At 50.5% G+C, this 21,969-nt stretch overlaps 3 protein-coding genes across 4 annotated transcripts in view; 1 reads left to right on the plus strand and 2 right to left on the minus strand.

Annotated features, from left to right (window-relative positions):
• The window catches only part of RAD21L1 (RAD21 cohesin complex component like 1), a 252,528-nt gene that overhangs the window by 76,575 nt on the left and 153,984 nt on the right, over positions 1-21,969 (minus strand). The gene's annotated exons all lie outside the window — the stretch shown is intronic.
• On the plus strand, positions 250-19,299 carry TMEM74B (transmembrane protein 74B). Of its 2 annotated transcripts, XM_070472486.1 has the most exons (4): positions 250-615; positions 2,631-3,139; positions 6,968-7,710; positions 14,047-19,299. In XM_070472486.1, the coding sequence occupies exon 3, from the start codon at positions 7,009-7,011 to the stop codon at positions 7,708-7,710; it is 702 nt and encodes a 233-aa protein (XP_070328587.1). In that variant the 5' UTR covers positions 250-615; positions 2,631-3,139; positions 6,968-7,008; the 3' UTR covers positions 14,047-19,299. The 2 variants fall into 2 exon arrangements, with proteins under 2 accessions (XP_070328587.1, XP_070328586.1); XM_070472485.1 differs by lacking the exons at positions 250-615; positions 2,631-3,139; positions 14,047-19,299 and adding an exon at positions 3,277-3,389 and having other exon boundaries at positions 6,968-7,958.
• PSMF1 (proteasome inhibitor subunit 1) overlaps positions 20,816-21,969 on the minus strand; it is a 47,912-nt gene continuing 46,758 nt past the window's right edge. Inside the window, exon 8 of the mRNA XM_020900881.2 lies at positions 20,816-21,580. Coding sequence (XP_020756540.1) covers positions 21,529-21,580 — 52 coding nt within the window. The 3' untranslated portion in view covers positions 20,816-21,528. The remainder of the gene's footprint in view (positions 21,581-21,969) is intronic.

Raw genomic sequence — 21,969 nt, forward strand, 5'->3', positions numbered from 1 at the left:
AATACAGTGTATACTAACTTGTGTGTATACCCAATTACAGTTGTATATAAAATGTATCATAAATATATAATCATCTGTATCAATATTATGCTAAACATGAATTTATACTAATATCTCCAACTCAAATCCATTACCACATGGATCATTAGAGGCTCCTCCTCAGGGTCATTTTTTATCATTGCAATGTTGCCAGGTAACATAGTGACATATGTTTATCTGTTTCCAAGGGAACAGAGCTAGACAGTTAACCAAAGGTCAAACTCTCACACAGAAGAGGAAAAGTTTTTGTTAACCCTTTATTCACTCTGATCAGTGACTCCCCACTGCTTTGGGGACAAAGAACCAACTGCTTGGCTTATAAGTATGTGCAGTGACCTGGCTTACTGATAGTCCAGCCTCATCTCCCACATTCCTTATTGAGCCCTTCAGGGCAACCATCCTGTCCTCCAACAAGCCTCATAATCACCACACTCCCTTCTACCCCAGAGCCTTTCCCTCTGCTGGGCCTCGCTTCCTTGCTGTCTTTTACCTGGCTGCCTCCTATTCATCTTTCCAGTCTCAACTCAGCCCTCAATTCTGCAGGAGAACCTGGAGCCATCCTGTCTCCCAAACAAGGTCAGCACCTTGCTGAAAGCTTGCAGGGTACCTTTGCTTTGTGGCAATGTTACCTTTGCTTATCCTTTCCTCCCACTAGAATACGAAATTCTAGAGGGTAGGGTGGGGATGGAGTCATCTTGATTAATCAGTACATAATAGGAGCTCAATAAATGCTCATTTTCTCCATTCTTTATTCATTAAACATTTATCAAAGGCCTCCTTTGTGTTGGCTCTTTTTCTAGCATCTTGGGATACAGCAAGAGGGAATAAGGCAAAGCCTCTGCCTCCTAACATTTATATTTTAGTGGTGATGACAATAAAGAAAGAAATAAGCAAATGTCAGAAGCTGATAAATGCTGTGGAGAAAAATTCAGAATTAAGGAGTAAAGGGTGCTGGGGTACTGCTAGTCTTAAAAAGATGCCGTGAGAAGGCGTCTCTGAAAAGGTGACATTTGAGCAAAGATGTGAAGGATATGAGAGCACGTTCTGGGGGGTCTCAGGAAGAAGAGTGTCCCAGGCAGAAGGAACAGCAGAGGCAAAGACTGAGGAAGGGAACTGTGAGCACTTTATAGGGGGACTTCATCTTCACTTTATAGGGATTTCATCTAGTCCCATTACCGTTCAGTTCAGTTCACTTCAGTCACTCAGTCGTGTTTGATTCTTTGCGACCCCATGGACTGCAGCACGCCAGGCTTCCCTATCCATCACCAACTTCTGGAGCTTGCTCAAACTCTTGTCCATCGAGTTGAACATGGTGGGATGTTTTATAGGGAGCATTTCATCTAATCCCATTACCCTTACTGAGTCCATTTCACAGATGAGGAAATAGCTCCAAGAGGGGCCCCTCTGCACAAGGGTGGTGGAGCTGGGATTCCCTCGGGAGTCTGGTGCCACAGACAGCTCTCTTCTGAAGTCTCCCAACAATCGGCCTTTTCTGGTGGCTCAGATGGGAAAGAATCTGCCTGCAATGCAGGAGACCCAGGTTCAACCCCTGGGTCAGGAAGATCCCCTGGAGAAGGGAATAGCAACCACTCAGGTATTCTTGCCTGGAAAATCCCAAAGCTACCGTCCTTGGGGTTGCAAAGAGTTGGATTTGACTGAGCAACTAAACAACAACAATAGGCCAGGCCTCTGGAAGGCAGGAAGAGACTGAAACCCTCCCACTCCTCCCAGCACTGGAAGTCCTGCCCAGGATTCCATCGCCCTAGCCTCAAAGGCTTGGGCACCTGGCTTCTGGGCCTCTAGGCTTTTTGCCTAGAGAATTCCATGGACAGAGGAGCCTGGTGGGCTACAGTCTATGGGGTCACAAAGAGTCAGACAGGACTGAGCAACTAACACTAACACTTCAGTAGGACTCTGCGGTCCTACTTGTCAAGGATGTGGCACAGGCCTTTGGAACAGGACAGGTAAGGCTCTACCATGATGCGGCTGAGGACTCAGGACAGTGCCTCTACTTCCGGATGGTTTACCTCTGCTGACTCCTCCAAAGCTCCTGGAGTCTGCATTCTCATGATCCCATTGGCAGAGGCAAATACTGAGGCTCAGAGAGGTGGGAGGATTCCACCTGAGGCCACCAGAGAGAGCTGGTCAGAGATTTCTAGAAAGCCGGTGATCTCAGCTCCAACTCCTCTCTGGGCTTGGCCTCGGCTCCCAAAGGGGGAGTGTCTCCTTAACTTTAGGGCACTAGGCATTTCACTTAATTGAAGTGAAGTGAAATTTAATTCACCTTAGTCTGAGCCCCAGAGGGAAAGAAACGGTGAAATGTGTCCCACTACCACCTGTCCACCTACTCCCACGCTGGGCTCTGGGAGCGTCGGTCAGTGGCCCTGTCCTCCAGGACCTGCCAGTCTGAGGAAGAAGGCTGGCACTCACTGAAAACCACAACTCTCAGAGATAAAGACAATAATACAGGCCAAGAGAGCACAGCTGGAAGGGCCCCTGGGGCGAGGGAGACGGTGGGTTTGCCGGGTGGGCTTCCCAGGGGAGGGGGCACCACAGGGGCTGGTTCATAGAGGCTTTCTTTCCGCCTTCAGGTGGCGCCCTCGAGTCACGGAGCCGCACGCGCCGGAGAAGAGCATCCCGCCCTGAGGACCTCGGAGAGGACCCCGAGTCCCTTCTGCGGGCTGCGTGTGTGGGAGGGGCTGAGAAGCGGAGTAAGCGTGGGGACCCGGCGCAGTAGGGGCTCCCCAGACGAGGGGCGAGGCCAGCGGCCGAGGGAGGGGTCTTCTTCAGCACCCACCCTGCGCCCCGCCCCTGCGCCCGGGCCGGCTGAAGGTTCTGGGTACCCAGGTGCTGGGGAACCAGAGCTGCCCCAGAGGGAAACGGAGGAGGATGGAGTTGCGTCCCCCCACCCTCGCCCCGGTCTGTTACCCGCCTCCCAGCGCCTCCCGGAGCTGACTCCCGGCGCCCTCGCCGGCCGCGGGCGGAGCTCGAGCCGCGGCGCTAGGCGATTCCCGGCTCCCGCCCCTTCCCCGTGCCTCCTTTCCCGGAGCCTCCCTGGCGGTCCCGGCCGCCGCCGTACGGCCCCGCGCGGCGCGAGCAGGTACGTGCGCCTCGGCCGCGGCTCCGGGCCGGGCCCGGCTGAGAAGGGGGCGGGAGCGGAGGGGGGAGAAGAGGAGGCGGCGGCCGGGCCCGCTCTCCCCCTGGGCTGCGCCGCAGCACCAACGCCGGCTGCGGGAAGAAGGCGGGCGGGCGCCCGGGGAGGACGCGCCCTCCCCGTTGCCCGGCGGCGGCTCGGCGCCCTCGCCTCCCGCGTGGGGAGGTGGGGAGGTGAGGAGGGAGGCTCGGCACAGGTACGCACGCCAAGAGGGAACTGCTGCGGGCGGCGGGAGGCCGAGGACCCGAGGCGGAGAGGGGCGACTGAGGAGAGCTAGCCTGACCTCGCGGCCCGGCCGAAGGACACGCGGCGAGGGAACCTGGGCGCACGCGGGTCCTCGCAGATCCCGGCCTCACTGGGCCGCCTGGCCGCCTGGCTCCCTGCGCCGCTCGGCCCCGTCCGGCCTGGCCCGGCCCAACGGCGTTTGTGGTCAAGGGCAGGAGCAGGGGGGTTGTGAGCTGCGGAGTGGCGGGCGCGTGGGTGCAGCGGGCAGCCGGGGTGCTGGATCTTTCTGTTCGGAACTTTGGGTATCACAGCGTGGACGTATCTGAGCGCCCGAGGCTTTGTGTACAACTCGTGCGTGTGTCTGTCGACTGGGTTTTGTGAAGCTTACCCACGCCCGCTGTGCGTCTGTTTTCCCCCGTGTTAGTGCACGCCACTGCGTGAGGTGCTGGACTTGGGCGGATCTTGGTGGATCTTAGCAGTCCTGAGAGTAGTAAACTGTGTGTGTGACCAACTCTATCCTTTCTTCGTGTGTGTGTGTGTGTGTGACCAGCTCTGTCCTTTCTTGGGGCGTGGATACCAATGTGGTGTATGGACTTCTAGTTGTATTGTGTGGCTTCCAGTGTCTGTGGATGCTGCATATGGAAAAGACCCCTGGGGGTCTGAGTGTGGGACCACGGTGTGCCTTTGCAGTCATGTTGGACTGCAAATGACATTGGAGTGTAACTGGTACAGCTGCGGGGTGCGAGCAGTGGACAACCAGCATCATTGTCAGCTTGTCTGTGTCTGCTTATGTTTCGAGTAATTGACTGGGCATGCCCTTGTAACTCGTAGGTGTCTCTGAACCTGTGTGTCAGAGACATAGCAACTCTGTGTAAGAAGGAATCTTCTTTTCCTCCACCCTCTTCCTAACTCTGCTGGCATCCTAAGGAAAAAGTTTTGGCTTCCTGCCAGGTGAAAGAGCCCTGCTCCGAGAATCTGAGTGTCCTGCGTTTCTTCTGAGATATGGAGGCATCAATGTGCTGGTCTGGGAAGAGGGTTCCTGGGCCCCTCCAGGGGCTGAGTTCTAGAGAAGATGCTGAAGACCTGGGTGGGGGACCACTTCTGGACACCAACTGGGCAGAAGTGGTCACTGCCGGTCCCTGTTACTGGCTGGGCACTCAGGAAAATGCATTTGGTGCCAAAAGTAAAAAAAAGAAAAGCCAATGAACACGCTTCTCCTCTTCGTTTACTGGAAAGTGGGAGCAGTTTGGCCAGAGCCTGGCCGGGAATAGGACTCCCCATCCTATTGTGTGGGAAGGATTGTCTGCCTGAGCAGGTTGTGAAACCATTCCTGAGGACTGGCTGTGTTCTAAGCCTTGTGCAGGGGGCTGTGGGCTCAGACATATCCCTGCCCTCAAGCTGCTCATGGGTAAAGTAGAGAGTCTACAAGCGGCCTGGAAGACCAGGGAAGGAGGGCCAGATGATGCCACTGGCATGATAGCGTGTGGGTCTTTAGGCTTTTAGGTGATAACAATTCTTGGGGAACCTGTATTCACCTCCTGACCCCCACATGTAAGCCATGAGATCTTGGCTCCATTTTGTAAAATGGAGATAGTAACACCTGCTCATGGGGCTTGTGAGGGTTATGCAAGGTACTCCTGAGTGAAGTGTCCACACTGGGACCCACTAGAGAGTGTAGGTGCTCAGTAAACATTTTTTAAATTGGAACTCAGGCAGAAGGGACGTGGTGATCGAGATGGGTTGTAAGCAGAAACAGGCTTTGTACTCAGATGAAAGGCCCTGTGTGTGCTAAGAGGAGGTGTCTGATGCAAGTCCATGTTGGATGGAAGATCAAAAAGATCGAAAAACGTGCTTTCCCTCAGAGGCTCTTTGAATTTCATTCATTCATTCATTTTATTCATTTTCACTTCGTTCATTTGCTCATATCCTCTCTCTTTCCCACATACACACACACTGAAGCAGGGAGCTTTGGAGAATAAACTCAGGCACAGGGAGGCAGAGAAAGGTCTAGAATCCTGTGTATGTGTGTGTAGACACCCTAGGGCATGTAAGGCACTCTGCACCTGGGGGTCTTTGTGCTGTGTGTGGACTTGGGTCTGGGGTGTCTGTACACACAGGGTGTGGGTGTGCATGGGTACATGTGGTCAGGAGTTCTACATGCCAGGGGGGGCCTGCTGGGAGCACACAAGATCTGCTTGGAGGAGACTCCATCATACATACTCCATCATACTCCTCCCGCTGTACTGCTGTGAGGGAAAGGGGGCTAGGGTCGTCAGGCTCATCCATTTTTCAAGAGAAGCCAGGCATCTAAGGTTTAAAGTGTAGAATCTTTTGCTTTTTATATATTGGCAACTGCTTAAAAAAAAAAAACAGGCCAGAAACATGAAAAAGCAAAACTCCTATGAGCCAAATATGGCCCATGGGCTGTAAGCTGGTATCTTTTGGCGCATGTACTGTCTGTCTGTGTTGGTAGGTGCTCAGGTACTTGGGTGGGGTGTCTGCTCTTTGAGCAGAGAGCCCCCCTTCCCTGTCCTTTCCGAGCTCCCCTTCTGTCACCCTCATCCAGGTCCTTCCATTTTCTATTTATATAAAGGCATTTGGCCTTGACCTCAGTCATGGCTCTCAAATGTGCTCCTCCTTCCTCTTTGCCCTCTTCAGCCTCTATGCTTCCCCTGACTACACTGGGTTCCTCTCTGGTCCCCTGGCCTCCACTGTCCTCCTTCCCATCCTGACTGTCCTCCATGCAGCAGCCAGAGAGAGCTTTCCAAAACCCAGGGGGATGTTAACCCTCCCAGCCCCAAAGCCTTGCCTCCCTGGCTCCTTGGCTTGGTTTTCAGAGAATTTAGAGAGCTAGTCCCAGCTGACCTCCAAGGCAACCCCTCTTTCTCTCCAAAATGCCCTTGTCCCCTCGTGCTGCTGGGGGATTTCCCGCTTATCCTCTGAGATTTGGCTCAAATGCCACCAACTCCTAGAAGCTACCCTAACTTTCTCCTCTTTGTTCTTACAACCATCTTCATCTCCCCTTCCCCTGCCCCCGGCTATCCTCATTTCATCACAACAGTGTCCATTAATTGAACTGGTGGGGGCCTTACATACCTTATTTTATGAAATAGAATCCTCACATCAACCCTACGAGGGAAGCATTTTGCTTATTCCCACTTAACAGATCATAAAATTGAGTCTGGAAAGATCATCTCACTTGCCCAAGCTCAAGTGGTGATGCTGGGATTAGAATCTGATATCTACCCTATTTAAATTCCCTCCATCATAATAATAGCTCATTGCCAGTACTTACTGAGAATTTACTATCCTGAGGACTTTATGTGGATTATCTCAATGCTCACGTCAGCCCTTTTAAGTAAGAAGTAGTAGTATTGCTGTCATTCAATAAACGGGGAAGCTGAGGCCCAGAGAGGATACGGGCATTGCCCAAAACCCACATGCCTAGCAGCAGGCCTTGTGTGATGTCTGTTGCAGACATTAGCCTACTACTGCAGGCTGTCAGTAGTAGAGGTTTGCTAAATTCCACTTTTCTGTTTTCTCTTCTAGCTACCAAGGGGCCAAGGGATGAGCTGGGGTCCGCCTTCCCAATGGCATCTCCCCCTGGTCTGGAGCTGAAGACACTGAGCAATGGGCCCCAGGCCCCAAGGAGACCAGCATCTCTGGGTCCAGCAGCCCCACCCAGGGAGGGTGTGGAGAATGCCTGCTTCTCTTCCGAGGAACATGAGTCCCATTTCCAGAACCCTGGGGACGCCAGACCAGGCCGCTCCCCCAGCCCTCCTGGGGGCCTTGGCCCCTCAAGGCCCCGATCCCAGAGAGACGACGTGTCCCTGCATTCAGAAGAGGGGCCAGGCCTGGAGCCCGTGAGCCGCCCGGTGGATTACGGCTTCGTGTCTGCTCTGGTTTTCCTGGTGAGCGGGATCCTCTTGGTGGTGACTGCGTACGCCATCCCCCGCGAGGCTCGCGTCAACCCGGACACGGTGTCAGCGCGGGAGATGGAACGGCTGGAGATGTACTATGCGCGCCTGGGCTCACACCTGGACAAGTGCATCATCGCGGGCCTGGGGCTGCTCACGGTGGGCGGCATGCTCTTGTCCGTGCTGCTGATGATCTCCCTGTGCAAGGGCGAGCTGTACCGTCGGCCCACCTTCGTCCCGGGCAGGGGCTCCAGGAAGACCTACGGCTCTATCAACCTGCGCATGAGACAGCTCCATGGGGACGGGGGCCAGGCCCTGGTGGAGAACGAAGTCGTCCAGGTCTCAGAGACCAGCCACGCCCTCCAGGGATCTTAAGTAAGAGCCCACCCTGTCTGGCCGCTTCAGCTTCAGGGTGACCAGGCCCCTAAGGCTGGGGTTTTGGACCAAGCTCCACCGAGGGCCCTGTGGAAGGAGTCGTGGGTGCAGGAGGGGGAGCTTGGGGCTTGGTCCAGGCTTCGCTTAGGAGAGCGGCCCCTCCGTCTGTTTTGTAGCTTGAGGTTTTGCATAAGGTTTTGTTTGAAGGATGGCTTCTGCTGCTAAAAATACAAAAGTCTGGAAACCGCTGCCCTTGGAGGATGAGGTTTCTTGGCATTTCTGTGGATTGAGAGCTGTTTGAAAGGCTGCCCATCCTGTTCCCTGTGCCTTGGGGAATTCCGGGATCTCTGCTGTCCTCATCAGCCACCTATGGGTGTTGGGTGACCTTGGAAGGACCCCTTGCAGCCCTGACCGTCGAAAGTGGGAGGTGGCTTCATGATGAGGGGAAAAGTCATCCCTGGGACGACCTCTCCTCTCCAGGCCTCAGTCCCCCTGACTGTGATGTGAGAGGGGTGGCCCCTCCAGTTCTGCCCTAGGAATTCCCGTATGGAACAGGAGCCTGGTATCTGCATGCGGCCACTCCTTCACGGGAGGAGAGTGTCAGCAGGTGCTGACCATTCTCCGTGCCATTTTCTGACCAGGGTTGCCACCACTCACACAGGCAGCATCTCCCACAGTCCTGCTAAAGGAGCCCTGAAGTCCTCAGGTTAGGCTGGGCTAAATAGAGTTTGAGACAGCCTGGTTTTGGTCTTGGGATCGAATTACCTGCAGTGACTAGCACAAGTTTTAGTCATGTGCGCAGTTTTCATTAACTCCCTGGACAAGGGGCAAGGGGTCTTTCAAATAAGAAAGGGTGAGGGTTTTGCTATATTTCTGTGGACACAGTGTGGGCCTTCATTACCTCCCCTTCCCCAATAGTATGTCTCTTAGGCATAACCTTATTCTGGGAACAGGAAAGAAAAAAAAATTTTTTTGATGTTGAATTTGTAACCTTCCTTTCCCAACCCCCCTAAGCAGCAAAGTGCAGCCCCGGTTTATTTGGGGAAGAAATCAGGCACACATTCTGGTGGCCTGGAAATTCTAGCCACATTGATCACCATGTGTTCTGTTTCTCTTAGTCAAGTGTTTTCTAGGCTCCATCCAGCCTCTCTTTAAACTACTGACAAGGAAAGGAAGTGGGTCCTAGTGGGCAAGGAGATAAAGGTGTTTGAGGACTGGGGGAGGGCATCATCCATTCTGAAAGGCTCTAGAGGGCTTTGAGAATACCTGCCTTCTAGGTCACTGGTTTGAAGACTCTAATGGGGTCATTTCAGTGAGCCCCCGAACCCCTGCAGGTTCTGTGTACTCCGTCTCAGTTGGCCATGTGGGTCACTGATCCTGATTCTTGGGGGTGGGAGAGTGGGGTGGGCATGAAGCTAGAACAGCCCCGACTGTCTGTAACCTGAGCCCTCAGTCCGGTGAGTTGAACATCTGGACGGTGTAACATTATCACTTCTATGCCGGATCAAATATCTGCTTCTGCTGGCAGGATTTTCCAGGAGCAGGGGGCTGAGGGAGGGCTAGAGAGGACAAAGGCTATGCATCTTGGCCTGTCAGATTCTGTTTCTGCTGTTGAAGAGGTGTGTTTTGAAAAGGACAAAGGCTTGAGATAGTGAAAGATTCACAAGTCAAGGCTCCAAGCGAGGAGTGGATGCACCAAGTGTCAGGAGCCACTCTAGGTAGAACTGAACATCCCAAATGATGAGCTCAGGCCTTTCAAATCCATAATGATAATAATAAAAATACCAATCCCAGCCAAATGGATTATTGTGACAGTGGGGGACTCATTTGGAGACTAAACCTGTTGAGTGGATGCATCCAGGACCAGCAATTCCTATCAGTTTTAAATGCCATGAATTGTGTTTAGGGGGTAAATCTGTTAGAAGGTTAAATTCCAGGAATCTCAGGTTTTCTCTAAATCAGAGAAGCCTGCTTTGCATCCTAATGCACCCTTTAGAAAATATGTAAAATGGATAGAGGCAGTCATTTCTTTGTCGATGAGTTAAGAAAACTTAAGTGATGCCAAAAACATTTCCCCAGGATTGCAGCTGAGATGGCCCAGCCAGTGGATCAGAAACAGGGTCAGGAGGGAGTAGGGTGTAGGATGCTGAGAATTTTCTTTGCAGGTTTTTTTTTGGGTGTAGCTGTGAAGTGGCCCTAGCGGACCCTGTGGTGGCTGGAAGGCACCCATCTGTAGGAACTGCATCTCCTACTTGAAAGGCTACTAGGGTCCCCAAACCTTGCTTTTCCTGGTATATGAGAACAGATACTGATTTTGGAGTCGGTAAAACCTGGGCTTCAGAGTCTGCCATTTCCTGGCTGTGTGACCTTGAGCAAGGTGTTGTACCTCTCTGAGTATCCTGATTATTGTTTTCTTTGTGAAGTGGGAGGAATGAAAGCTCATCCTCAGCCTCCTTTCAGAGAGAGGGAGGTTGGGAAAAATCAGAGATAAGCTGCAGGCCTGAGTGTATGAGGTCGTCTCCATGATCATTCTCCTTCCTCACCCTGGTTGGAGATAACTGGATTAGGCCTAAAACTTCAGGGTCAATCCTTCTGACTTTCTTCTCTTGCCTCCCACCCTACCAATCAGCAGATCTCATTGGTTCCATCTCTGGAATCTGATTCTTCAGTCAACTGCCCAGTCCAGGTTGCTCATTTGAGTCCTAATTCGTCTCCAGCCCACCCTCCACCTCAGCTCTTGTTCCACTCTGCAGCCAGGAGGATCCTTGTTGTTCAGTCTCTCAGTTGTGTCTAACTCTTTGCGACCCCATGGACTGCAGCACGCCAGGCTTCCCTGTCCTTCACCATCTCCTGGAGTTTGCTCAGACTCATGTCTGTTGAGTCGGTGATGCCATCCAATCATCTCATCCTCTGTCATCCCCTTCTCCTCCTGCCTTCAATCTTTCCCAGCATCAGGGTCTTTTCCAATGAGTTGGCTCTTTGCATCAAGTGCCCAGAGTATTGGAGTTTCAGCTTCAGCATCAGTCCTTCCAGTGAATATTCAGGGTTGATTTCTTTTAGGATTAACTGGTTTGGTCTCCTTTGAGGATCCTATTCAAAGATTAATTAGGTCAGGTTTCTCCTCTGCTCCAAACTGTCCTATGGCTCCCTCTTACTCCAGGCAAAAGTTACCATTCTCGCCAGTCAAGGATGCATTTACAAGGCCCCTCACTTGTGCAAGCTCCTTCCAAGGCCTAAGTCACACTTATTTGTAATTCTGATTTTTCCAAAAAGGATGGCTCCCTAAATTTCACAGGCTTCAAGTCTGTTCCTCACGGTGGCCTATGAAAGCGCTACACAGTCTGGCCCCAGTGGTGCTCTGACCTTCTGCCCCATCCTAGCCTCTGCTCACTCCATTGCAGCCACTCCCTGTGGGCACAAGCCTACCTCAGGGCCTTTGCACTTGCTGCTGCTTCTGCCTGGAAGGCAACCCTTCCCTGGGGGCCTTTGGGCAAATCATCCCACCTCTCTGGTGCTCCAGAGAGAGACGGGAAACATTCCCAACCAGTCTCCGCCTTCTCTGGGGACTGAGGGAATCAGGAAACCCAAGAAGAGGGCTTTCCAAAGTTAAGACAGTGGTGCTGAGTCTAGAGAGTTTTGGAGCGACAAGAAGAGGGAAAGGAAAGGAGGCATTATGAAGCTGCAGGAGGCAGGTTCCATCTAAGGGATCTATCTTAGAGGAAAGGGGAGCATCACTGGCACTGACAGAGTCAAGGAGATGCCTTCAGGTTGGGTCTGTTGGTTTCTCTCAAAAGACTGGGCTCCTCCTGATGTCCCCAAGGAGGTGAGTTTCAGCTAAGGGAAGGACAAGCTTGTTGAGATCTTGCCTGGGTTGGAATGGTAGGGAGCTCCTTGTCAGTGGAGGTATGTTAGCATTTACTGGTCAGGTGTTCGGTGTCTTCAGGGAGAAACATAGTGGAATTTGGGTAGGATTTAGTCTCGAGGCTTCCAACCCCTTCTCGGAGGAGAACCTGTGCCCCAGTGGCCAGAGCCTGGCTGAAGACAATAGCAATGTTGGTCTTGCTGTATCCTCTTTTCTTTGGTCCCAACACCCTCTCCCCCCAGATTAACCCTCTCCCTGGGTTGGGCTGTCCTGGAGCAGATGGGCAGGCCCGAGAGATATGTATGGTACAGAGGGTAGCAGGATTACTGCCTTCCTCCTCCCAGGGGACCAGCTACTTCTGAGCTTTCTCCCTGCTCCAGTCTTAGAGAGACTGGGGGCAGAAGCCCTTATGGGGGGAGTTCACCGAGGACCGCGCATCACTTGAATGTAAGGGCACTGGCTCTGGAGTCTGACTGCCTGGATGCTTGTGTGCATGTGTGCTTGGTCGCCCAGTCTTGTCCAGCTCTTGGTGACCCCATGGTCTGTAGCCAGGCAAGAATAGTGGAGTGGGTTTCCATTTCCTGCTCCAAGAGATCTTCCTGACCCAGGGCTCAAACCATGTCTCCTGCATTGCAGGTGGATTCTTTTACCACTGAGCCACCGGGGAAGCCTGCCTAGATGCTGAGCCAATGCCTAATACCCCTGAGCCACAGTTTCCTCATCTGTTAAATGAAAGCACCTTCCCCATAAGGCATAGTGAGCAGTAAATGAGATACCCATAAAGCACTGGGCATAGTGCCTGGCAATTTGTAATTCACTCAATAATGTTAACTATTCATTTGCTTGTTCATTCACACCTAATCTGTTTCTTCCCTGGGGGAGGTCCTATGGGGACACGTGGGCCTGCCCTTGAGCTGGTCACAGACTGTCTGGAGAAACAGGACAGGGCACAGGGAGCTGTGTATGTGGGGCCAGGGGTGGAGAGTGTCGGCACAGAGGAGGGATCTGATTAAATTGAGGTCAAGCCAACCTAATCTCCTGGGTCTGGGGGAAGGTTAGTGAGTGGAAGGATCCTCTGGCAGGAAAGCTGGCCCCAGGGGAGCAGAGAGGACAGGGGAAGAAGGCGCCTGCCATGCCAACCTCTTCCGGGGTGGCAGGCATCTGAGCCAATGACTTAGGGTAAAGGGTACTCAGGAAAGGCCATCTGTCTCCCTTCTTGATTCTTCATTTCATCCCATCTCTCCATATCTTCCTTTTTTTTTTTTTTTTTTAAATTCTTCTGTGCTTACACCTCTTTCACTAAAGCCACTCCTGGGGGTTACACCCACAGGCGTGTTGCCACTATTGCTGACTCACCTGCCAGCCATCTGACTCTCCTCTTGACAGTGTCTTCCCTCCTCTAGCAAAGAGGAAAGCCAGGGCCCAAATGCAAATGCCCATAGAGTTTGGCAGGTGACATTCACTGATGAAGGAGGTGACAATCGACAGCAGTGGCAGGATTAAAGAGGTGTCTGCTTCACCTGATTGGCTGTTGCCCTGGTGGATGGGCTCAGGGTTGTCAGAGCTACTGATTTTTCAAGAGCAGCTGGACATCTGGACATTTGCATGGATAAAAAGGATTATCCCACTGCCTGAGAATTGTGACAGGCCAGAACTGAGGACAAAGGAGTGTCTAATGAGATTCCACCTGCTAGGGTCAGACATCCACCCGCTCCCTGGCCCAGGGCTTACCAAGTTACTCATAGAGATGGGGGCACCCTCATGAAGCAGACTAGACTGTCTCCCAGTTGGAGGCTCACTGAACTACAGTGCCTGCAGACCACCTGAGTGTTTCTAAGATCCTTAATTCTTTCACAAAGGACTTACATACCATTCTGTGCCAGGTTTTGAGGTATAGCACCAAACAGATGAAAGAGGTAAGGAAAGTATTCTTGAGTGGGCTTGACAAGTATATTCTGGAGCTCAGAATTAGTGTGAACATGGAGATGAGGTCTGCTTCTGACCTGGAGAATTTCTAATGTGGGAGGCCCATGGGAATAGCCCACGCTGGTTTGAAGGATGGTGGAACTCAGGGAGCAAGAAGGGTAGTCCTGTAGTCCCTCCCAGTGTTCTGAGGCTCTTGAAGGTAGGTGGAGGACCCGTGTTCCAGGGCTCTAAGAGTTGATGTAGGCAGGTAAGGGGAGGCTGGAAATGTGGGATGGTGCAGGTGGCTATGCAGCCCAGTATATTACCTCAAGGAGCAGATGGCTGAGAACCTCTTATGGACTGGGAGAGACCCTCACTACTGAGAGTCCTGGGTGAAGTTCTCAACAGCACCCCCCAATTTTGCATGTTGTCTACCAAAGACTCCAGCATCAAAAAACAAAACCCCAGTGTGAATTAGAGTAAGAGTACCCCCTACCCCCTACCCTATCACCATGGCTAATGAAGAGACTCATTCATTTTTCTTCCTTTCTCCTCCCATCCCACCACAGAGGAGCAGCAAGTGTTCAAAAGAGGTCAGAGGAGAGACCTCTTGGAACTGGATGTAAGTTTAAATTGGACTGGACTGAGTTTGAAAATCAAAGTGACCATTCAGTTTTTGGTTGAATCCTAGATGCTGAGATGAGAAAGGGGGATCTGACATAGAGGTTAGTTGGATAAAACACAACACTTCATGTTTCTACATTTCAGTGAACTCATTATGCATTATACACATTAGATGATCTAATTTTAAATGAAATACTGTGTTCTTTCTGTGCCAGGCACTAAGTCTTTGCATCTGCTAGTTCATTTAAACCTCACAACCATCTTGGAGAGTGGGTGCTATCATTAATTCCCTTTTACAGATGAGTAAGCTAAAGCACAGGCAGGCAAAGTGACTTTCTCAAGGTCACACTAGTAAATAGCAGACTCAACTATAATAGCATGCAGGCCAGTCAGGGCATGTTTGCAGATCTGGGCTGTAGGCTGCCACCGAGGCTTGTGGTATAGATGTCAAGTGGGAAGCTCTGTGGGGGATAAGAGGGGACAGTTGGGGCAGCACCAAACTTGGACAGGCCCATGTCCTACTTAAATCATGGAATCTCATAGGTCAGCGGGATCTTTGAGAATCCTTGGAAGATCAAGTCCACCATTATCCCCATTTTACTACTGGGGAAAACCAAGGGGAGAGGTGGGACTTGCCCAGGGGCCCCATGGCTCAAGCCCCCTCTCTTCTTCTGAGGCTTCTCATGTGAATTTATGTCATAGACATCAAGAAGCCTAGAGGATGATGCTGAGCTCCTGTGGTTCTAATCTGGAGGGCGGGCGGGCAGGGCTCTGTCTTGTAGGCAGAATACCTAGGTTCATCCTTTTTAGGGATGCCTGCCTGTCCCGGAGGAGGGCCACCCTGGACTGGGGAGCAGTCGACACTGGCCTACCCTGGCCCAAAGGCTTCCTCAGCAGCTGCGCGTAGGTGGGAGCTGACCAGGGTGCTGAACCTGCATGGCCCCATCCTCTTACAGCCTGGCTGAGGGGAGAAAAAGAGGGAGGGACGATTTTTTTGGGTCATATTTTCATCACTCAGAGACCAACATGACTGTTATGGGTAATGTTTGATACACAAGTTTTGGGCTAGGATTTCTTTGTGGTCTTTGTGGCAGAGGGAGGGTCACTCAACTGCTCTGGATACGCTTTTTCATCTCCCATGGAAGAGTAGCTCCCATCCTACCAAAGTCAGAAGACTGGGGTGAGCATCATTTGAGGTCAGATGACAGAGCCCTGCACGGAGCCCAAGGCCATGTCTAGGCCAGTGACGCCTCTCAGGAGGTCATCCTGACAGGCTTTGTGGCCTGTTCCTTCCTCTGTGGGATAGGGGTTGGTCTGGGTGGTTTCAGGTGCGCCTAACCTGGGTGCTTGGGTGCTGTGGCTGTAGGTGGAAGTGCTCAGAAACATGAGATACACTTTGCAATAGGACTGACTTCAGAGTCCTGGGCCATCTTGGGAATTATGCAGCATTGTTCCTTTCTCTATCAGTCCTGACTTGTTTTCCGGCTTCAGGAATGGATTTTGCCCATGCCTCTCCTCTGGACAAGATGTGGGGTCTAGGTATAGCAGTTTTACTAAAAAGAGCACCAGTTTTAGAACCAGGCTGACTCGGGTCCTCATCACGGCTCTGCCACTCCTCAAGGAACAAACCCAGCACCACTTCAACTAAGCTGCTAACAATGTTTACCTTGGGAACAGCTAGGTGTACTACACGAGACTAGGAGTTTGGCACACTGAGGGCATCAGATACAGTTATTCTCTTCACTGAATAGCAGCCCAAGGTTTCCTTCCTCTTGTTCATGAAGTGAAAGTCATTCAGTCATGTCTGACTCTTTGCAACCCCATGGACTGTGGCCCACCAGGCTCCTCTGTCCTTGGAATTTTCCAGGCCAAAATACTGGAGTGGGTAGCCTCTCCCTTCTCCAGGGGAATCTTCCCAACCCAGGGATCAAATCCAGGTCTCTTGCATTGCAGGTGGATTCTTCACCATCTGAGCCACCGGTGAAGCCCTCTTGTCCATGAACCTCCAGTCTTATCTACCTATATGGATTCAGTAATGATAGCTGGTACCCACGGGGCTCCTGCTATCTGTCTGTAAGACACATTATTTGGTTGGGTCCTGCAACAATCCTGAAGGTAGATGTGATGCTCATTTTGCAGATAAAGTCACACACCAGCAAAGGGAGAGTTGGGAGTCCTAACTACTCCTGCTTGATTCCAAGAACCCTGCTTGCCTTCTTGAGCAAATTACTGAAACTTTTCAAACCCTCTTTTTCTGGCCTGGAAAAAATGGGGATAGTATTTCCTTATATTAGATATGATAAATGCTATTTTACAAGGGTACATCCATATTTAAAAACATATCAAACACATTGAGTGGTATGGGAGAAAGGAATGGAGAGGTTACAGGGGGAAAACAGAAAACAGTTAAAATGAGGAGGTTCTTGCATTAGTCATAGTATGTCATCAACCAAGACTGATGATTCTTTTCACCTGCTACTCAGGTAAACAGAGAAGATTTAAGGTTTGTACACTAGAGAGTTTCAGACTTTAAAGTGCACACAAACCACTTGGACAACTTGATAAAGTGCAGATTCTCATTTAATAGGCCTGGGTGGGGCCCGAGATTCCACATTTCTAACAAGTTTCTAGGTGATGCTGCTGGTTTGAGTAGCAAGGATGTGTATAGCCTTCCCTTCGCTTCTCAGGAATTCTCAAACTGGTCTGTCAGATGAATCACCTGAGGAACTTATAAAAAATGGACTTAAGGGCCCTTCCCTAGTGATTTGGATCCAGGTCTGGGTTGGGGCCCAAGATGTACTGTGTCCTTCAAGCATTTCAGGAGAGACTGAGAGGCTTGGGCAAGCTGGAGAAGCCTGGCTGTGGTGCTCATCTCTATCAAGGCCCATGCTATAGGGATGTTAATACACAGGAGACTGGCTTGTCAGACCTCTGTCCCAAACGTGCCTTCCTGGGACAAGCAGGAAAAGGGGGAAAAGGCCATTTCCCAGGCTCCTTTGCAGCTATGGTTTAAGAGTTGATGTAGGTTCCAGCTGTCAGATGAAGGCAGCCAAGCCTTGCACTTGGAACTGAGGTGAGAGGAAGTGGGGGGGAGGTGGTCAAGGTGGCAGCACAAGGGGCATTCTTCGGGCACAGATCCAGGCAGTTGCTGTGTGGCTCTGCAGTTTCCTGATCCCCAGATCAAGACAATGGTGATGTGATCTTGCTGCTGCCTACATTCAAACCTTCTTGTTTCAAAAAGCTAAAGTAGTTTCTGCTCCCTGCAGCCCTCCCTGTCTCTCCTCTTTCAGAACCCTGTCGCACAACACTCACCCTATGTGGTTAGTATGGAACCTGGCCTTTCCCACGGTCATCCAAAGTCTGAGGCTGGGCCTTCCACTTTGTACCTGCCACCTAACCCTGCCACTAGTGGGGCAGGCCTCATGTCACTGCTGCTCTCTGCACCCTAGTATCCTTGGTCACCTGGGTCTTGCACTCCTCTATAGCCACCATCCTCACTGCCTGCCACTCCTACTTGTGACCTACCCTCTGGGTGAGGCTCAGGGCTCGGCACAGCTGGAGACTTAGGGTATCCCAAGGACAAACAGGGGCTGGGGGGCTTGGATGCCGCCCCTTGAATCTCTCTTTTGGTGCAAAAAGTCAACAGCGGGCCTTAAGAATGTAAGTTTTATATTAGACAAAGCTGAGGATATGCATGTGAGGGATCTTTCATCTCCTTGGTGGTGGGACCTGTCTCATTGGAACTGCCCAAAGTAGACAAGGTTACAAGGTGACAGACAGTAACTGCTCCACAGACTCTAATTTTTCTTCTGTGAAGAGGCAAGGATCAGTAATAGAATGTCATTAATGAGTAGAAAGGGAAGCTATGAAGGAATCTGGATTTCAAAGAATGAAGTTGTTATTATAGGGCTTGCTACCCGATTTCTAACTGCATGTCAACAGGTACTAGCCATCCAGCACAGGAATATAAAATCTGTTTTGAACATAATGCCTGCTTGGAGTCAGGGTCTTGAGACCAGTGACTTCACCATGGAGGCTGACAGCTCGCGATGAGCAGATAAATGCAATGCAATGAAAAACACATCCAGCTCTAAGAATAAGGAACAACACAAGGCAAGGAAGAGGAGTTGGAGATGAGGAGACTGCCAGAGATGGTACATGTGGTCTATGTCACTTCAAAAGACAAATATTTAGAACTAGATGTTTATTTTACTTGTAAGCCACTGGATCAACATAAATATTTCAAAACAAGCAAAACAAGCAAAAATGCTTGTTTCCAGGTCTCACCAGACCTGGAAAGCTCATGGTAACTTCCCTATAGACAGGACCTTTCTCTTAAATCACATGCAGCCCTGAAACTTACCCAAAAGTCAAACTTTAACTCCTCTGCATCTCACCAGTCATCCCAAGGTGGCTATTACCAAAGCCACAGTCTTCGGTCTCTGTCTTGTTTGACCTAGGTCAGAATTCCTTGTTTTTTTAAGAGAGGACAAAACCACAATGAGATACCACTTTACACCCACTAGGATACCTATACATAAAAAGACTAACAAGTACTGGTGAGGAGATGGGTCAGGCCCCTCATACTCTGCTAATGGGAATATCAAATGGCATGGTCACTTTGGGAAACAGTGTGGCAGTTCCTCAAAAATGAAACATAGAGTTACCATATGATCCCACAATTCCACTCCAAGAGAATGGAAAACATATGACCAAACAAAAACTTGTACATAAATGTTCATAGCAGCCTTATTCATAATAGCCAAAAAGTTGGAACAACCTGTCCATCAACTGATAAATGGATAAAGAAAATGTGGAATATTATTCAGCCATTAAAATAAATGAATTACTGATACACGCTACAGCATGGATGGACCCTGCAAACGTTAACTGAAAGAAACCAAACATGAAAGACCACATATTGTGTGATTCCATGTGTAAGAACTGTCCAGAATAGGCATATCTTTAGAGACAGAAAACAGACGAGTGGTTACTTGGGGCTGGGAGAAGGGAATGGAGGGTGACTGTTAATGGGTATGAGGTTTCTTTTGGGATGATGAAATGTGCAGAACTCAGATATGGTGATGGGTGCACAACACTGTGAATGTACTAAAAGCACTGAATTGTACACTTTAAAAAACATGAACTTTATGCGTATGTGAACTGTAGCTCAATAAAGCTATTATTTTTAAAAAGGAGGAACAGGTTATTAAGTGCTGATATTTATTATTAAGGCTCTAACACTTCTAGGTTCCACAAAACATACACCTGAATCACTCCCTCTGGCTGCTTGGTGATTACTCATGGCTGGAAGGAGGGAAGTGGCCTAGATACACAACACGTACTGACAGTCTGACTTGGAAGTTCCTAAAGATACCATTCACCTCCCCACACATAACAACTAAAGACACAGTCTGCATTCCTCAGTGTCCTTGATCCAAGGAGTCCTACTCAAAAAATGACTGATTCTGCAGATGAATCACTGAAGTTTCTGTTTTCAGAAAACAGTATTATGCTTCTGACTATCCTTTCCAATTTCACTATTAGAAAATATAAGTGGTGAATTTATTGTTTCACTCTTACCCTTCCCCTGAATCAGGGTCCTAAAAGTTATCTACTTCCCCTGCTTGTCTGATGTTCCTTTAAATGCTTTTTATAATAAAGGATGCTTTTATAAGCAAATTGCCTCAAGTTCTTTTGGTAGAAGGTATGATCCAGCTTCCAAACATCTCACCCATTTGCTGGCTCTTGGGGAAGATGTCCATTGATGACTGCATTTGCAGCTCTGCCTGACCTCTGGGTCTTTTTCCAGAGCAGAGCTGTTCTAAAAGCTTCAAAGTGGTCCTTCACTAAATCACTGCTTGAAATGTGGCCTGTCAGAAATGCCCAGGAAGCCCTAGCCTCCCACCTACGCCCAGGTGGCATCTTGGACTGACCCTGGCATGTATGCCTGTCTAGTTTACTTGTAACCCACTCTTGGGCACAGTAGACAGGCATTTCCAGGCTGTATAGCACGTCAGCAGATGCCTTAGGAAGGCTCCGGTAGTCCTCTGCCCACAGATAAATACTATCTCCTAATTTAGAGAAAGGAATCCAAGGAGCTGAGAAATGAAAGGCACCACCCATGGCTGAAATGCTAGCGGTGGAGTGAAAGTGACTAGTGCCTTCATCTCTTGCCTCTGAGTCTGGTGCTCTAGGGTGCTCTTTCCACTCCAGCACAGGGGTTCATCACTGACCACGTCTGTCAGGCCTTGGACTGAAAAGGATCTGGAGAACACCAAAGGTCAGGTGGGCCTGGACACAGGGCACAGGCTTCCAGAGGCTGGGACTCCCTGGGGGTGGAATGCCTTCCTGGGTTGTTTCTTGCATCACCAACTCCTCCATTCACCCTTCTCACACACTGGCTTCCAGAGGCCAGGCTCCCTGCTTGTCCCTAAGTCCAGCACTGTGCTGCTACGTTCATGTCAGGGCCTCACGGCGGGTGAGAAGCACAGAGTTGCAAACTCTGTAGGTAAGCACCACACAAAGCCTTGAACCTTCATTCTTTACCTTTTGCCCCAGTTACTAGGGATCATCGTGCATAGAAGCCGATACCAGGCTGTTTTACAACAAGAAAGGCACCTTGGATTTCACAGGTGGGCACAATGGCCCTGGGAGGGGAAGGGACTTACATAGGGTCATTCAGTTAAGTTAGTGGCAAAAAAGAGATTAGCCTTCAGGTCTGCTCTGTTTATTCCTCTGTTCGTAGGCGGCCATTGCCCAGGCACAGACAGACCCAGAGGACAGGCTCAGACAAGCAGAACTGGAATGTCTTGCCCTTTTCAGAGTGATGTAGTCATTCTGCAATGCGCCTGGCCTTGTGGAAGTCATCCCTGCGGCTTATGGGGGTTCCAGTCACTCATTTTCATCCATGCAGCCAGACCATCTTAGTGGTATCAGGAGCGAGAGCAATTCATGAAAGGAAGATGCCTAAGAGAGTCCTTTAGCCCCTTAAAGATTCAAACTCTCAAGTCTCATACATGGAAGGAGCTGTGCAGTAAAGAAGAGTGGGAGACCGGCAACATGATTTTTGTATTGACATTTGGTTCTTAATAATAACATCCAAAATGGGTTCTGTTCTTATAGCAATGCAGCTGGAACTGCATCAGGTCAAGGGCATATGTTGCCGGAGTCTCCCCTGGGAAGTGGAGAGGAGCTGGTGGTAAGACACACACTGATTTCTCTTTGGGACCTATATGCAGCCAGGTGGAGAACTGCAGCAGGTGCCCTGGCTCTGGTAGGGGGTGGGGAGGCAATCCCAGCCGGCCTGCAAACACATGGACAGAGTCCTTTGACCCCAGCCCACAAGAAAATGGGTGCTGGTGGGGCCCACGGTGGCAGCTCCAGGAGAGTGGAGGGAAGGCTGGGATGTTACATTCTTGAGGCCTTCACAGGTACATGTCATCGTAGCCCGGCGGGGGCAGATGGTCTGGGTTAGGTCTGGAATGGAAAGAGGGGCTGGTGAGTTGGGGTGATGAAGAGTCAGGGACACACAGGTAGACAGGATCCTGAATGGAGGGAGCCTGCCTCCAGAATATGTGGTGGTTTTTGGAGTTAAAGACCATGTGCTCTAGAGTTGGTCTGAATTCTGATTTTCCCACCTTGGACAAGTTCCTTCATCACTCAGGACCTCGATTTCTGCCTCTGTGAAATATCTATCCACAAGTGCTGACATAAGAATCCACTAAGTTCCTGGTACATACAAGAAGTCCAGTAAATGTGAGTGTTGCAACCTCTCCTCTGAGTCCTCCTGGAGGGAAGCTGGGGAAGGGAGCCACTGAGGAATGGGAAGCTCATGGAAGGCTTCAGGGAGTACCAGGCAGGGCCTG

The sequence above is a fragment of the Odocoileus virginianus genome, chromosome 9 (genome assembly GCF_023699985.2).
Source record: "Odocoileus virginianus isolate 20LAN1187 ecotype Illinois chromosome 9, Ovbor_1.2, whole genome shotgun sequence".
Taxonomy (NCBI): domain Eukaryota; kingdom Metazoa; phylum Chordata; class Mammalia; order Artiodactyla; family Cervidae; genus Odocoileus; species Odocoileus virginianus.

Coding starts and splice junctions, on each gene's coding strand:
- TMEM74B (XM_070472486.1), top strand. CDS start 7,009: ATGGCATCTCCCCCTGGTCTGGAGCTGAAGACACTGAGCAATGGGCCC.